We start from the raw sequence: 18,475 nt of genomic DNA, 5'->3' as shown, positions 1-18,475 counted from the left end.
AACTAATATGACTCCATAAGTGTCACGGGACTCATCTGAAGGTAACCCATACAAATGAATGGAAGTATGGAGATGGTTAAATATATATATATATATATTTTTTTTTTAAATGTATTTATTATTATTTTTTCCTGTGCTTTCTTATGTCTCCTAGATATAGGACAGACACTTCAAATCCTTATTATTTTTTGGACTGTCTTTGTTGCCATTTATGAAGGTGTTATTCAATGCATTTCTATGGGCTATTGTAGTAAATATTTTTTTTCTACCTAAGTGTCCTACATTTCAAAATCAAATAGCTAAATGATCCATGATTCGATCATCTTAAAACAATTCCATATGTTAGCTTAGTAGAACCCCCCCCCCAACAGCTTAGACTTGCAGAGTATTTTAAGTACCATTATCAATGAGCACTATTTCTATCCTAATCCACTTGACCCCCCCCCCCCCCCTTATCTTTGATATGATGTACTATATAATGTGACACCTGTACCAAACATGCTTTACAAACCTGCTTTCTTCACCCAACTGTACCTGATGATTTCCACTTAGGCCAGGCAGAGAATACATTGAGGGAAAAAAGTATTTGATCCCCTGCTGATTTTGTACGTTTGCCCACTGACAAAGAAATGATCAGTCTATAATTTTAATGGTAGGTTTATTTGAACAGTGAGAGACAGAATAACAACAAAAATATCCAGAAAAACGCATGTCAAAAATGTTATAAATTGATTTGCATTTTAATGAGGGAAATAAGTATTTGACCCCCTCTCAATCAGAAAGATTTCTGGCTCCCAGGTGTCTTTTATACAGGTAACGAGCTGAGATACTCTTAAAGGGAGTGCTCCTAATCTCATCTTGTTACCTGTATAAAAGACACCTGTCCACAGAAGCAATCAATCAATCAGAGTCCAAACTCTCCACCATGGCCAAGACCAAAGAGCTCTCCAAGGATGTCAGGGACAAGATTGTAGACCTACACAAGGCTGGAATGGGCTACAAGACCGGAAGAAACAAAAGAACTGTCAATCTCCCTCGGCCTGGGGCTCCATGCAAGATCTCACCTCGTGGAGTTGCAATGATCATGAGAATGGTGAGGAATCAGCCCAGAACTACACGGGAGGATCTTGTCAATGATCTCAAGGCTGCTGGGACCATAGTCACCAAGAAAACAATTGGTAACACACTACGCCGTGAAGGACTGAAATCCTGCAGTGCCCGCAAGGTCCCCCTGCTCAAGATAGCACATATACATGCCCGCTTGAAGTTTGCCAATGAACATCTGAATGATTCAGAGGACAACTGGGTGAAAGTGTTGTGGTCAGATGAGACCAAAATGGAGCTCTTTGGCATCAACTCAACTCGCCGTGTTTGGAGGAGGAGGAATGCTGCATATGACCCCAAGAACACCATCCTCACCATCAAACATGGAGGTGGAAACATTATGCTTTGGGGGTGTTTTTCTGCTAAGGGGACAGGACAACTTCACCGCATCAAAGGGACGATGGACCGGGCCATGTACCGTCAAATCTTGGGTGAGAACCTCCTTCCCTCAGCCAGGGCATTGAAAATGAGTCATGGAATGGGTATTCCAGCATGACAATGACCCAAAACACACAGCCAAGACAACAAAGGAGTGGCTCAAGAGGAAGCACATTAAGGTCCTGGAGTGGCCTAGCCAGTCTCCAGACCTTAATCCCATAGAAAATCTGTGGAGGGAGCTGAAGATTCGAGTTGCCAAACGTCAGCCTCAAAACCTTAATGACTTGGAGAAGATCTGCAAAGAGGAGTGGGACAAAATCCCTCCTGAGATGTGTGCAAACCTGGTGGCCAACTACAAGAAACATCTGACCTCTATGATTGCCAACAAGGGTTTTGCCACCAAGTACTAAGTCATATTTTGCAGAGGGGTCAAATACTTATTTCCCTCATTAAAATGCAAATCATTTTATAACATTTTTGATATGCGTTTTTCGGGATTTTTTTGTTGTTATTCTGTCTCTCACTGTTCAAATACATCTACCATTAAAATTATAGACTGATCATTTCTTTGTCAGTGGGCAAACGTACAAAATCAGCAGGGGATCAAATACTTTTTTCCCTCACTGTATCTAGCTATGTCATGTTCTGACTGTTTCACTGTAAACCATTCTTGTATTGTAAAATGACATGGGTGCCAAGTCCTTTGCTGTGTTCCTCTTACTATACTAGATGTTGGCAGTCTGACAGACACTACTGTCCGTTGAGCTGTCCCATGCTATAGCAGAAAACAAAACTTAGCAAACACCAAACTGTGTGTGTGCATACCTGTCTCCCTGCGTGCCAGTTCCAACTGAACAGTAGCCGGCCCGCCTATTCGCACTACACACAATAGGTCAGCACATTGCTTGCTCTGCTAGAGAGAGCGAGACAGCGAGAGATCCACCACACAGCGCAGGACAACAAAGCGAGCAGCCGACTCAGCATGGCTTAGTGGAGATCAGCATATATGACCCCTGAACCCCCCCTAAAGAGAACCCTGCTCATCCAATGACGAGGTGGGATCCCGGCCCAATAGGCACCATGGGGATGTAATTGTATATATATCACCACTCTGGGGGCTTTATTCCAACTCTTAGGCTTATCTTTCTGGACGTCTGTTCCTCCCTTGTACCTGACAACCAGCCGCTTGGTGAGATTCACACTCAGGGAAGGGGGTTGTGAGCGAGAGAGATGGGGGGCAAAGGTGTGGTCTCTTCGTCCCATGACCTAAATCAAGGACTGTCAAATTGAAGCTTTTGACTTCAATTAACTCTGGGATGTTCTTTGTCTTATATCCAGAGAGTGATGTTTTGCATTACTTTGACGTTCTGTCTGTTTCGTGGTTCATTTAATGGGAAATGGCAGTGAGAGAGATGAGCCCATGTTTGACTGTGATCTTCTCTCAGCTCAGTAATACTACATGACAGGCCTACCTGCGTCTGGCAGATGAAAGTGTGCTCAGTGTCACTGAATTTAGTAATTGTAAGAAAAATATGTTTGAGCATGTTGTTTAAAAAAGATCTTTGGAGATTATATTTTTTCACAGAGGAATTGCTCTTTATGGAATATTTACTGGGGGTAAATTGCACAGGCAAGTCTCTTAGAACAGGCTTCAACATCAAAAGGTGTGTTTTGGGGTAGAGTTAATGAGAGAGGAAAAAGCCTATAAACCAGTCTAGATTAAGACCTTGAGTGACTAGATACAAGTAGATTATGTTCTCATTAATAGTTTGGGTGGATAAGTGGGTTTTCATATGGAGTTTTGCCAAAAGACGAATATTGAAATCTGTTTATAGTCATTGAGTTGAACATGAACTACCATTCGTCTTTTTTTCTCTTTTGTATCGGAAACTGGTGGGAAACATTCTTTTATCTATTTAGCTAAACAGATATGACATGAATAGATACACAGCTGGGGCATGGGCTGCAGGTAGCTTAGTGGTTAAGGGTGTTGGGCCATGAACTAAAAGGTCGCTGGTTCAAATCTCTGAGCCAACGAGGTGAAAAAATCTGTTGATGTTCCCTTGAGCAAAGCACTTAACCCTAGTTGCCCTGGATAAGAATGTCTGCTAAATGACTAAAATGAGTGTCACAATATGAAGGTCAAAGGAAGCTGTTTTTCCAAGAGGCTAGGCTTTAACCTCTCTCACTCCCTCTCACTCTCTTCCTGATCGGCCACAGATTCAACCATGTCCCACTCCGGAGCCCAGGGCAGCATTGGGAGCCACCCAGCCATGGGGCTGCGTGCCCACAAAGTAGGTCAACACACTTTTTTAACAAACTACTTATCATAACTAACAATCTCTAGCGAAGATACAGCATTTCCAGTTGTTTTAAATGCCCAAGACCTGCATCTTGATCAAAGATCTCCATATCAAATCATTAACAGTATTATATTATAGCTTATTATGGTAAATTACCATACTGTGGTATTCACTATCTTTACAGATGTACCTGTTTGAGTTTGAGAACTTCCAGGGTCGTATGATGGAGTGCATCACTGAGTGCCGTAACCTGTGTGAGAAGGGCTTTGAGAGGATCGGCTCCATCAGGGTGGAGTGTGGACCGTACGTCATATCTAACTTCATCTGTTTACATAGAAGATTAAAAAAAACATTCATAGGGATTCATATTATAAGAGTGAAGTTGTCAGCTGGAGCGTGTCCAGAAGAAAGCTTGCAGAATAATTCTGAGCGGGTCGTACACCAGCTACAGGGAAGCCCTCAAAACCCCCGGAATCATGTCCTTCGACAGCAGACGGGAGCAGATCTGCCTGACATTTGCTAAATCCCTACAGAACTCCCAGTTTGCAGACTGGCTCCCCCTACCAGACCTCAGATTACTGGACAGGCAACCCGCAACAGCCACAAACTGAACACTCCCATAACACACACAGGCGCTATCAGGACTCTCCCATTCCATACTTCACTAAACTGATCAATGCACACACCATATAGCCCAGGGGCCTTAGAAATGCCTTCCTAAGAACTCTGAAGATGCCTTTTCTAAAGCTGCCACCCCAAACCTTGTTGTCGTAGTATTGTTGTTTTGTATATATTACATATTTTTACATTTTATTATATTAAGTGTTTTGATAGTACAATCCTAAGCTATTTGATAATTATGTGATTGATGTTATGATTGTAAATTGGTTTACAATTCAGTCTATGACTGAGAGAAACCAATAAAACCTACTAATACTAACGTTATCTTAGTCCAGTGAGACAGCTGATACATAGTTAATTTACAACATGCAATTTCCAATGATACATGACTTTTGCGATGAACATGTGACATCTAACATGATGTCATCTAGGAACCTTCTAATCACTTAGCTGTACCTAGCCTCAAGGCTTCTGATCATGTTGATAAGAGAGTTGTGTTAATTCATTATAAGTGTGTTATAGTTGTGCTGTAACACTTTTATAATGTCCTCATACAGCTGGGTGGGCTATGAGCAGCAGAACCTGAGTGGAGAAATGTTCATGCTGGAGAAGGGAGAGTACCCCCGCTGGGATACCTGGAGCAACAGCTACAGGTGTGACCGCTTCATGTCCGTCAGGCCCGTTCGCATGGTTAGTCTGTCCATCCATCCATCCATCCATTCATTCATCCATCCATCCATCCACTACATGGATACTCTAGTCTAAGTGGCTTCCCCTCCTCGTCTGAGGGATGTGGGTGAATAGGTGCTAAACTCTATTGCTGATATCCCTCCCTCTGTCCCTCTATGCCTACAGGACACCCAGGACCACAAGATCTGCCTGTTTGAGTGTAATAACTTTGAGGGCCGTAAGATGGAGGTGTGTGATGAGGATATCCCCAGTCTGTGGTCCTACGGCTTCCAGGACCGTGTGGCCAGCATCCAGGTCACTGGTGGAACGTGAGTTGGCATATTACCTTATCAATCAATCCATCCATCTACACATCCATTTGATTTAAGATGTTAACTTCCATTTCTCTCTCTCATTATCTCCATCTGTTTCTCTGGATGACAGTTGGGTTGGCTACCAGTACCCCGGTTACCGTGGCTACCAGTATGTGTTCGAGTACGGTGTCTTCAAGCACTGGAACGAGTGGGGCGCCCACCATCCCCAGATCCAGTCCATCCGTAGAGTGAGGGACATGCAGACACATCGCAGAGGCTGCTTTGAGTGGACCGCCTAGAAGGGGCCAGGCAGGCGATGGGTCATGGGCCAGCAGGACAGAGGGGAAGGGGCCTGGCTTGCCCTGGAGCTAACCATCCCTGGGTCTGGAGCTCCATCTTGGAACTCCACACAGCCAACATAAGCTAACAGCGTACATCACTGGCTCCACCTCAATCACTTTTACAGGTAGTAACATTCAGGGTGTGTGTACTGTGATGCACAATTCTTGAATGAAGACAGTGCCACCTACTGGGTAAAGGTTGCTACTGCAGTTCACCTGCAGCTGACTTCCACAATGCCTGAATATAATAATACTGGTGAAAGTGATAGCTGTACTCTCTGTTCCAAGACCTGATGGAATTATAGCATGAGAAGATTTATGATATTTATGATGGGGATTTTAATTGGAGAAAGGGAATTAGTTAACAAAGATTTTAATAAGTTATATAACTTCATTAGTTTGTGTTCACTAGTTTGTTTCCATATCTGCAAACCCCATTTATTTTATACATCTTAGTTGCTTATGTGTTTCTTAGCTATATACCTAATGATGCCAAATAAGCCTGTTCATTACAATGCTCTACCCTCCTGTGATCTGTGAATGATTTTAGAGAGCAGAGATACTACATACTGCTCTCACTCCAGTCTCTAAGCTACGATGGACAGCTGCCAGCCTTCTGTGCTCTGTCCATGCCCTGCAGTGAGCTCAATCCTCCACGGGAGACACTGTTTCCCCATGTACTCTCCCCCAAGGCCACCTTCTAGTCTAGGGATTGCACCTCAACCATAATTTCCCCAATGACATTCTACCTTCAAGGCTTCAAAGCTATGCCCATGACCCACTCAGTCTATGGCAGTGAAGCTATGCCCATGACCCACTCAATCTATGGCAGTGAAGCTATGCCCATGACCCACTCAATCTAGGGCAGTGAAGCTATGCCCATGACCCACTCAGTCTATGGCAGTGAAGCTATGCCCATGACCCACTCAGTCTATGGCAGTGAAGCTATGCCCATGACCCACTCAGTCTATGGCAGTGAAGCTATGCCCATGACCCACTCAATCTATGGCAGGGAAGCTATGCCTATGACCCACTCAGTCTATGGCAGTGAAGCTATGCCCATGACCCACTCAATCTAGGGCAGTGAAGCTATGCCCATGACCCACTCAGTCTATGGCAGGGAAGCTATGCCCATGACCCACTCAATCTATGGCAGGGAAGCTATGCCCATGACCCACTCAGTCTAGGGCAGTGAGGCTGTCGGAAGTGAGCTAGGGGGCATGATTGGGAGACAGGCTGCTGTAGGCTACCTGGTAGTGTTTTTCTAGACATGCTGACCTTTTGGAAAGACCCCTCCCCCCTCTTAATGATGGGGTTGCCGAGGAATCTTGTTATATACACTATATATTTCTCAGGGATGCTGGCATCTGGAAAGCAACTTTCCAATAAAATAAAATAAATGAATGAAGATTCCTAACCTCAGTGCTGGAAATGCAATCAGTGGCTCATGTCAAGTTACTTGTTTGACTTTTTGTTCTCTTGTGTTTTGTATGATTATCTGTGGTGTTTGTCCCACGTTTTCATATAAGTTATGCTGAACATTGAAAAAATAATTCTACATAATATAGATATCCTCACAAAGGCAATCCTGCATCAACATCAACAGTGACAAATTGTAACCATGTCATGTTCATGCAATCCAACAAATAGTCCATGAGCCAGACCCCCAAATTTGGACTGTCGGGGGCTCACTTGGGCCGATGTCATAGTGATGTTTTTTTTTTAAGTCTATGTCCCTAATGTTGGAAAATGTGTGATAACAATGCAGCAATGGTATCTTTCTGTGTGTTATCACTTTCTTTCATCCCTCCATCCCAATGTTTTTTCATAGGGAATTTACCCTATGACAAACAATGTCAATATGCAACAAGTTATTTCTCGCTTATACCCTTTAATCATATATCATTGGAAAGCTTAGATTCACAGTTATACATCAGATACATGTTCAGAAGGTTCACGTCAACAGAACTTTGATCTCTGACCTCTAGGGTACATATCAAAATTACCTGTATAAATGGCTTTAAATCAGAAACCCTGATAGATTTTAAACATTGTTCTGAAAGGTCATGAAATTACCTTTCAAATTATATACAGTACCAGTCAAAAGTTTGGATACACCTACTCATTCAAGGGTTTTTATTTATGTATTTTCTACATTGTAGAATAATAGTGAAGACATCAAAACTATGGAATAACACATATGGAATCATGTAGTAACCAAAAAAGTGTTAAACAAATATATTATATATTTTACATTCTTCAAAGTAACCACCATTTGCCTTGATGACAGCTTTGCCAGTGGTGAAAAAAGTATCCAACTGTCATACTTGAGTAAAAGTCACCCAGTAAAATTCTACTTGAGTAAAAGTCTAAAAGTATTTGGTTTTAAATATACTTAAAAACCTGTTAGTGATCCCTTCCCGTGCCAATCCCATTAGCGGGATCGATTTGACAACATCCAGTGAAATTGCAGAGCGCTAAATTCAAACTACAGAAATATCAATATTCAAGATAACCAAAAATATAAGTGTAATACATCAAAATAAGCGTAACTTCTTGTTAATCCAGCCGCAGTGTCAGATTTCAAAAAGGCTTTATGGCGAAAGCAGACCATGCGATTATCTGAGGACAGCGCCCCGCATACAAACACATGAAAATCATTTTCAACCAGGCATGTGGTGACACAAAAGTCAGAAATAAGGATATAATAAATGCCTTACCTTTGAAGATCTTCTGTTGGCACTCCAAAATGTCCCAGAAATATCACAAATGGTCCTTTTGTTCGATAATGTCCTTCTTTATATCCCCAAAATGTCCATTTATTTGGCGCGTTAGATTCAGAAATACACCAGTTCCAACCTGCCCAGCATGACTACAAAGTATCTAATAAGTTACCTGTAAACTTGGTCCAAACATTTCAAACAACGTTCCTAATCCAACCTAAGGTATCCTAAAATGTAAATAATCGATAAAATTTAAGACGGAATATCCTGTGTTCAATACCGGATAAAAAAAACGTGAAGCGCGTTCCAGTTCACGCACACCAAACAGTAGAATACACCTGGAGTGACACTCACAAAGAACAGCCATACTTCTTCATTTCTCAAAAAAAACATCAATTTCTAAAGATTGTTGACATCTAGTGGAAGTCATTGGAACTGCAACCAGGTTCCTATTAAATAGGGCTTTCAATAGAAAACCAATGGGAAATACTATGACCTCAATTTTATTTTCTTCCTGGATGGTTTGTCCTCGGGGTTTCGCCTGCCAAATCAGTTCTGTTATACTCACATACATTTTAACAGTTTTAGAAACTTTAGAGTGTTTTCTATCCAAATCTACCAATTATATGCATATCCTAGCTTCTGGGCCTGAGTAGCAGGCAGTTTACTTTGGGCACGCTTTTCATCCAGATGTGAAAATACTGCCCCCTATGCCTAAGACGTTTTTAGTATCAAAAGTAAAAGTATAAATCATTTCAAATTCCTTATATTAATCAGACCAGATGGCACAATTTTTTTTATTTTTTAATTTTCGGAAAGCCAGGGGCACACTCCAACATCATTTACAAACAAAGAATTTGTGTTTAGTGAGTCCACCAGATCAGAGGCAGTAGGGATGACCAGGGATGTTCGGTTGATGAGAATTTGACTATTTCCCTTGTCCTGCTAAGCATTCAAAATGTATCAAGTACTTTTGGGTGTCAAGGAAAATGTATTTTATTAAGGAATGTAGTGAAGTAAAATATAAATAGTAAAGTAAAGTACAGATACCCCCAAAAATGACTTAAGTAGTACTTTAAAGTATTTTTACTTAAGTACTTTACACCACTGAGGTTTGCACACTCTTGGCATTCTCTCATCCAGCTTCATAAGGAATGTTTCTCCAACAGTCTTGAAGAAGTTCCCACAAATGCTGTGCACTTGTTGGCTGCTTTTCCTTCACGATGCAGTCTAACTCATCCCAAACCATCTCAATTGGGTTGAGGTCGGGTGATTGTGGAGGCCTGGTCATCTGATGTACTGCTCCATCACTCTCGTTGGCCAAATGACCCTCACACAGCCTGGAGGTGTGTTTTGGGCCACTGTCCTGTTGAAAAACAAATGATAGTCCCACTAAGCGCAAACCAGATGGGATTGTTAAACAGCCATCACTAACATTGAGTGGCTGCTGCCAACATACTGACTCATCTCTAGCCACTTTAATAATGAAAAATTGATGGGGGACTGAACTGGGGGCCGTCGCCGGAGGCTCCGGACTGGGAACTGTCGCCGGAAGTTCTGGACTGGGAAGGCGCACTGGAGGCCTGATGCGTGGGGCTGGCACAGGTGGCGCCAGACTGGTAACACGCACCTCAGGGCGAGTGCGGCGAGCAGGCACAGGGCATACCAGGCTGGATAGACTCACTGGAGGCCGGGTGCGTGGGGCAGGTACAGGATATACTGGGCCGTGGAGACGCATCGGAGGTCTCGAGCATAGAGCTGGCACAACTCGTCCTGGCTGGATGCTTACTTTCGCCCGGGAAATGCGGGGCGCTGGCACAGGACGCACTAGGCTGTGAATGCGCACTGGAGATACAGTGCGCATCACCGCATAACACGGTGCCCGACTGGTCACATACTCCCCACGGTAAGCACGGGGAGTTGGCTCAGGTCTGAACCCTGACTCTGCCAATCTCCCCAAAAACATTTTTTTGGGGGGCTGCCTCTCGTGCTTGCCTTGATGGTATAACGCCTCGTAATATCGCCGTTCTGCTCTCGCTGCTTCAATCTCCTCCTTCAGACGGCGATACTCCCCAGGCCTTGTCCAGGGTCCTGCTCCATCCAGGTTTCCTCCCAGGTCCAGTCCTCCAGACCACGCTGCTTGGTCCGTTGGTGGTGGGAGATTCTGTCACGTTTGTCGTATGATGAAGGAGACCAAGGCGCAGCGTGTGTATTGTTCCACATTTTATTATAACTGTGAAACTATGCAAGACATACAAATAAACTACTAAACAAAATAACAGACCGTGACGAAGAGGTGAAACATACACTACCTCAAAATAATCTCCCACAAAACCTAGTGGAAAAAATAACAACTTAAATATGATCCCCAATTAGAGACAACAATGACCAGCTGTCTCTAATTGGAGATCATCCCCCCCCCAAAAAAAATAGAAAAACAGAAACTAGAACCACACAACATAGACTAGACAAAACCCCCTGTCACGCCCTGACCTACTCTACCATAGAAAATAAAAGCTTTCTATGGTCAGGACGTGACATCAACTTTGAAAGCATGAGCTGCAACTATTGTTTAAAAATCGCCCATATTGTGCCATTAGCATTAGAATGTTGGACGTTTAGTCATATAATTCCATGTAATGTGGCAACTACGTTTTTGGATTGCAACTTTGGTGATTGAGGCACAGGGTAGAACTGGGTTTTAAAAAAGTACGGAAAAAATAAAATGTATGAAATTAAATGTATGCATTCACTACTGTAAGTAGCTCTGGATAAGAGCGTCTGCTAAATGACAACAACAAAAAAAGATTTGTAGCTATAGGGCCATCACATAATTCACTAGCCCCACAGAAGCTATTTTCCAATATGGCTACCAAACAACTCAATGTGGTTTTATCAGAACATTTCGCAGGACCATAACTGTATGAAATATAATTGTAATATGCCCTGAAATATCTTAAAATGTTCATAGTGATGTAGAATACACAACCACGTCTGCCAGTTGTACCAGATACAGTATATAAGGATGTTAAATTATTCACAGAATTTTGGTAAGAATGTGTCCAAAAAGCTGTCTGAATCGCTGATTTCTGTAGATATGATCAATAATTGCAAAATATCTGCAAACGTAAATTGCATATGTACACGTGAATAGTCATGGATGTGAGCTGATTAAAAGGGACAACTGCTTGACATGACCTACACTGGCCGAAGGGCCATTTTTACAGTTTCTGGGAATCATGTAATGATCATGTCATAAATTGATGAGAAGTTACAGTAACAATTGAATGAGTCATAGGCTGTTCAATGCGGGAGCGCATGTCCATGCGCTAGTTGGCCACCGCAGAGATGCATATAGGGTGAAAGGACTCAGTTTATGTGAGAATATCCTGCTATCATTTGAGTTTATATGTACTTTCATGAACTGTTTATGATGCTTTCGTATGAGCGCAGACGACCCACCACATCCTTCCTTCCTCTCTCTACATTCTGAAGTCTGTAAACCCCCACCACCACACGCGCGCTCCAAGAGCAAGGGCTATTCAGCCGCCGCACACAAGCAGTCACGGACAGACGGCTTTAAAGAACTTAAGGATTTAAATTGCATACCGAGTGAGAGAGCCGTTGAGCCTTGGGTGAGGGAGGGAGAGAGACTGATTTGTATCTTCACCAGATCGGGAGGGGGAGGAGGCACGGAGAATGAGCTATTCTTGTACCAGCACAGAGGCTGTGTGTAATAGCCAGGACGCACCTAACGCCAGTGCGAAGAAAGCGGCTACTAATAATACGAACCGTGGCAGCGGAGATCTCGACAGCAGCAGCAGAAGCCCTAGTTCCCACCAGTCGCACCCTAAACCGCTCGTGGCCATGAAAGTGAAGAAAGGCTGCAACTCGACAGACGCTGGGGTCCCGGTTACATCGGAAGACGAGTTGCTAAGAAACCCCGTAATATCGCCTGAGGATGTACTTGGGTTACAGAAGATCACTGAAAGTAAGTAGGCTACTAATTGGTCTGAAGGGTAGCTTCATGGCTACCTGAACCGTTCTGGCCACAGCGCACCTGCTGTTGCTCGGATGCCTGGCATGAAGCATCCGGTCCACAGCAACAACGTTACATTGTTAACGTGCAGCCAGCCATCCATCTATTCATCCATCCGCGTAGTAGCATATTAGTTGCCCTCGTGCCAGGTTTGAATTTTTCAAGGGTATACTGCCAGTGCATTGGATAGCGACATAGAGGAACATTAGGCTAAAGTAGTATATTTGTGGGTGGAAATACAGGTTATATAGGCTAGCGAAATGTATACTTTAATGTTTCTGTGTGGGCAATCTGGGCATAATAGATAATGATGTAAAACGGGGGAGTAGGCTATCAGCCTCTAGCTCAGACAGGTTTAATAGACCGGAACATAGGTATGCACACAACCCTGTGTGTGGGTGTGTTTGTGTGTGTGTGTGTGTGTGAGAGAGAGAGGGAGAGAGAGAGAGAGAGAGGTAGAGAGAGGGGGAGAGAGAAGGAGCTAGAAAGAGGGATAAAGACAGAAAAGGTTGGAACAAGCGAGAGAGAGTGTGTGTAAATATTACAGGCAGGGATTAATGTGATTGTTCTTTCTAATGCCCGCTGTTGTCCATGTTGATGAAAAAAAAGAAAATCAGACTTTTCTTAAATCCTTTCCCCAACCTGAAGAACCTGTTTCCTCTTAGGTAACAGGTGGTCAGTGCTCTGTGCCTGCCAACTGAGATTGAGACAGTCAGAGCCTATTTAAAGATCTGTATTAGATTGTTACATGACACAACAACACAGCTACAGTCACTTGGGACACAGATAGGCTTTTTGTTGTTGTTGTATAAAACACATCCACTCTCTGTTCCTTCTGCATTCACACTAGGTTACTGGTGACTGGTGAAACTTCTGCATTCACACTAGGTTACTGGTGACTGGTGAAACTTCTGCATTCACACTAGGTTACTGGTGACTGGTGATCCTTCTGCATTCACACTAGGTTACTGGTGACTGGTGATCCTTCTGCATTCACACTAGGTTACTGGTGACTGGTGAAACTTCTGCATTCACACTAGGTTACTGGTGACTGGTGAAACTTCTGCATTCACACTAGGTTACTGGTGACTGGTGATCCTTCTGCATTCACACTAGGTTACTGGTGACTGGTGAAACTTCTGCATTCACACTAGGTTACTGGTGACTGGTGATCCTTCTGCATTCACACTAGGTTACTGGTGACTGGTGATCCTTCTGCATTCACACTAGGTTACTGGTGACTGGTGAAACTTCTGCATTCACACTAGGTTACTGGTGACTGGTGATCCTTCTGCATTCACACTAGGTTACTGGTGACTGGTGAAACTTCTGCATTCACACTAGGTTACTGGTGACTGGTGATCCTTCTGCATTCACACTAGGTTACTGGTGACTGGTGAAACTTCTGCATTCACACTAGGTTACTGGTGACTGGTGATCCTTATGCATTCACACTAGGTTACTGGTGACTGGTGATCCTTCTGCATTCACACTAGGTTACTGGTGACTGGTGATCCTTCTGCATTCACACTAGGTTACTGGTGACTGGTGAAACTTCTGCATTCACACTAGGTTACTGGTGACTGGTGAAACTTCTGCATTCACACTAGGTTACTGGTGACTGGTGATCCTTCTGCATTCACACTAGGTTACTGGTGACTGGTGATCCTGCATTCACACTAGGTTACTGGTGACTGGTGAAACTTCTGCATTCACACTAGGTTACTGGTGACTAGTGAAACTTCTGCATTCACACTAGGTTACTGGTGACTGGTGATCCTTCTGCATTCACACTAGGTTACTGGTGACTGGTGAAACTTCTGCATTCACACTAGGTTACTGGTGACTGGTGATCCTTCTGCATTCACACTAGGTTACTGGTGACTGGTGATCCTTCTGCATTCACACTAGGTTACTGGTGACTGGTGATCCTTCTGCATTCACACTAGGTTACTGGTGACTGGTGAAACTTCTGCATTCACACTAGGTTACTGGTGACTGGTGAAACTTCTGCATTCACACTAGGTTACTGGTGACTGGTGATCCTTCTGCATTCACACTAGGTTACTGGTGACTGGTGATCCTTCTGCATTCACACTAGGTTACTGGTGACTGGTGAAACTTCTGCATTCACACTAGGTTACTGGTGACTAGTGAAACTTCTGCATTCACACTAGGTTACTGGTGACTGGTGATCCTTCTGCATTCACACTAGGTTACTGGTGACTGGTGAAACTTCTGCATTCACACTAGGTTACTGGTGACTGGTGAGCTGTAAAAGTAATTTTACGGGGTCATCTTTATGTCAACTACCTGAGTGCATCCTGGTTCTATCAAGTGGCTTTGTCCTGGTCTGAAAGAGACTGCTTCTCAGGTTAAAATGAATTGCACCAGCCTCACAAAGTATACAGACTGGTGGCTGTTGTATTGCATGCATCAATTCACCTTTCACATCAGTAGCGGATATACAGTACAATAGAACGAAGGCCAGTCATACTACGGTACTATTCTGTAGGCACTGTAGGATAAGGGACTTCTAGGCCACTTTAGAGACTTGGGATGCATCCATATTGTACTTGACACGCTAGTTCCATTTTATATCACAAACCAATGCTCTGTGGTTGTGGGTTAGCTAGATGGTAATAAGGCCTTTAACCTAAGCCTCCATGTACGATGAGTCATTTCAATATACTGTACATACAGACTTGTGTCTGAACAATTTGGTTGCTATGCAGAGAGTCTCTGCTCTAAGCAAAGGGCATTTCTCATCATGCAGAGCAGTACTCATCCCAAAAGGCGCACTAGCCTGCCGACATCATCACTTTTATCCATGTTGCTGTCCGATAGTGTTAGCTGTTTGGTTCTGTAACCCCCAGAGGAACAGCAGAAGAGCAGCATCGGGCTGCAGTGGCGAGATAATACAGAAATCACTGATGATGGCTGCATAGTGATAATCTCTGCTCTCCACTGACATGTAATCTGGATTATGTCAGAAAGGAAGGGAATGTGGCGCTTCTATGACCTGATTGACTCTAGTTAATTAATGCTTCAGAGTCAAGCAGCATGCAACAAAACACTCAATGAAGAACACATCCGGACATTTGTTTACAGGGCATATCATTTCTGATTAGAAGCCAAGTTTAGCTGATACTATATGTGTTACATTTTCTGTGTTCACTGTTTTGGTCTCTAGTCCACATAGTTGCAGTTTAGGATACATTCAGGAAACCATAGATCAAATGGCATAAATGGCATTTCTCTGACAAATGCTTTATGATAGCCATCTGCTATGGCCTAATAATTATTTGATTCATGGTCATTGTATAGAATATCGTTGTTGTCCCCCTCCTTTAGGAGATGCAGTCGTATTGAATTTGGTCCTATGGTTGCCTTACTCCCTTTGAATCAGCACAGTACATACTGTATTAATGAACCAGAGAATCTTCATTATTCAGTCAATACATATGCTACATGCATGCCGAGACTGAACAGAGATCAATTTTGTCCATTTTCTGCTCAGTGGAGGAGAAATAACCAGTGAAAGACTGAAGCAGAAAATTGCAAGGCTTGCTGTGTAAATGACTTTCATGGCAGTGCTTTGGGAGGAAACTGCGTCCATTTTGGGGCGGCAGGGAGACACAGTGGCTCAGCGCTGATAAGGGAGGGAGACACACTGTTTCTCTGAGACAGGCATGATGAGGAAAATAAATGTCATCTAACCAGTACAGAGAGAGTGTTTTGTGAAATGAGAAATTGTTTCTTATCAGTGTACTACTGTATGTATGCTGCATGGGGCTTATGCTATAAGGGAAGGAAAGGGGATCATAGGGGGCCCAGGGAGAAGGGATATCAAATACAGTAGTCACTGCAGGAATTTAATCAGCTTGCAGTATGCCATGTATTTAATAGTATGTAAGATGTGAAGAGTTTCATTCCAAAACGCTATATATGCATTTTCATAAATGTTGGTAAATTAGCTTTTATTCTTTATAGAAAATATGAAAGAGATTGGTGTGTTCTTTCACCAGCTAATCATGGCATGGGGTTGTTCGATGGCAGACATGTATTTATTTAAAATCTATCACTCGATAGTTTCATTTCAGGGAGACAAATAATCATGTTTTTTTGCAAAATTCTATATACCTGCCTCAGTCTCAGAGAAAGATGTAGTACTGTTAGGTTTGACACAGTCAAATCTAATAAATAACTACATCTGTCATAAATACATGTACAAATGATACATTTGTGACATCAATATTCTTATTATTTTTTATATATATAATTCAATACAGTAATATGAGATTTGTGTGTAAAACATTTGCATTTGACATTTGAGTCGTTTAGCAGACAATCTTATCAGAGTGACAGTAAGTGCATTGATCTTAAGATAGCTAGGTGAGACAACCACATATCACAGTCCAATACAGGATATGAACACTCCATTCCAGCTAAACAACTGATATATAGAGAACACATTTTCATATACATCTAAAATCTATTCATCAAAAATCTGAGAACAGTAATGTTTTATACACACACACACACATAAGAAATCATTTCTGATGAAAAAACACAAATGTGAAAAATTGGTGGATATAGTGTTTTGGAAACTCTTCCTGTACAGTATATTTCATACTGTTATGAGATACGATGCAAATGCATCACAATACAATCTGTCCCGCGGGCCATTTGACATTTGATGTGACTAGTTCACACAACATTGGATGTCATCCTATTACTCAGATGTAGTCAGATGGCCCGCTTTGTTGTTATAGTATTAATCATAATTGCTTCAGATTGTTCACCAAGGAGAATCCTTTCTCAGGGATAGCTCATTCCACTCTAGTCAGCCAACACTAACCCAACAGGCTTTTGGCTCTCAGGAAGTGTCTCACCACACAAGCAATTGCTTGAATATAGGCCACTACTCTTGGAAAACCATCCTAGGTAGCCAAAGCCAACAATACATCAACAGGCTTTTGGCAGAATACTGGGCTGCTCTGTATGTGTGCGGTGAAGTGGGGAACCAACCTGTATACTGGCAGGTCTCAGTCTCACCACATCAGATATATAGGCCACTTCAATCAGTTGCCCTTAGGTAACATAATGAGATCCTAAAAGTACAACTATATCTTTTTTTTCTCACACTTATTGACTTCTTACTGTAGTTGTCGAGCCACATCAAAAAGTAACAGTACTATACTTAAGTAATAAGGCCCGAGGAGGTGTGTTGCGTCGTGCCTAAGAACAGTCCTTAGCCGTGGTATATTGGCCATATATCACAAACATCCGAGGAGCCTAATTGCTATTATAAACTAGTTACCAACATAATTAGAGCAGTAAAGCTAAAACTAAACCACCCGGTTTATAATGTATATTAGCTATTGCTTGTTATTTATTACACCTTGTCACCTCCAACTGTTGTCCAGTCCTCCTCACTCATTGTGTGTGTTTATTTGTCTGCAGTGTAATTGTCTTTTCTTCAAATGAGTGAATGAAAGACATTACTGTAAGTATATTACTGTAAGTATATTAGCTCTCCAGTAAAGAATATCTAATTCAGTGAGTCCAGCCCACTTCACGTCCAGCTCCTATACAGTCTCTCGATGTCTCCGTCATCATAGAGAGACTGAATTAAAGCCAGGGAAACACTGCATCACTGTCTGTCTGATAAACAACAACCTTTCCCTCTAACTGTATATTCCCATGACTGTATTTACAGTCTCTGGACTTGACTGTCACCACAATGGCTGGAGCTTTAAAAGCAAATTGATGTGTGTGGCTGGCCTAATTTAAATCTGCTCTTTGCATCTGCCACAAGGTAAGCTACTGTTCTATGGGGGTCATTCATCTGATGTCGATGGGCAGGACAGTCCTCTCCTCTCTTCTATTCTCTTCTCCTGCCCTGTCCTGTCCTCTCCCGTCCTGTCCTCTCCCGTCCTGTCCTCTCCTCTCCTGTGCTCTTCTGTCTTCTCCTCTAATT

General features: G+C 42.7%; 2 protein-coding genes across 2 annotated transcripts in view; both read left to right on the top strand.

Moving 5' to 3' along the window:
- Positions 1-2,553: 2,553 nt before the first annotated feature.
- LOC115163341 (beta-crystallin B1) lies at positions 2,554-7,147 on the top strand. The gene is made up of 6 exons (XM_029715135.1): positions 2,554-2,671; positions 3,703-3,776; positions 3,970-4,088; positions 4,964-5,096; positions 5,262-5,404; positions 5,520-7,147. The coding sequence occupies exons 2-6, from the start codon at positions 3,711-3,713 to the stop codon at positions 5,686-5,688; spliced, it is 630 nt and encodes a 209-aa protein (XP_029570995.1). The 5' UTR covers positions 2,554-2,671; positions 3,703-3,710; the 3' UTR covers positions 5,689-7,147.
- A 4,792-nt stretch (positions 7,148-11,939) lies between these two features.
- Positions 11,940-18,475, top strand: part of LOC115163340 (protein unc-119 homolog A) — a 28,699-nt gene continuing 22,163 nt past the window's right edge. The window contains exon 1 of the mRNA XM_029715134.1: positions 11,940-12,444. Coding sequence (XP_029570994.1) covers positions 12,153-12,444 — 292 coding nt within the window. The 5' untranslated portion in view covers positions 11,940-12,152. The remainder of the gene's footprint in view (positions 12,445-18,475) is intronic.

This window comes from Salmo trutta, chromosome 26 (genome assembly GCF_901001165.1).
Source record: "Salmo trutta chromosome 26, fSalTru1.1, whole genome shotgun sequence".
Lineage (NCBI taxonomy): Eukaryota > Metazoa > Chordata > Actinopteri > Salmoniformes > Salmonidae > Salmo > Salmo trutta.
This window is presented reverse-complemented; position numbering and strand designations above follow the sequence as displayed.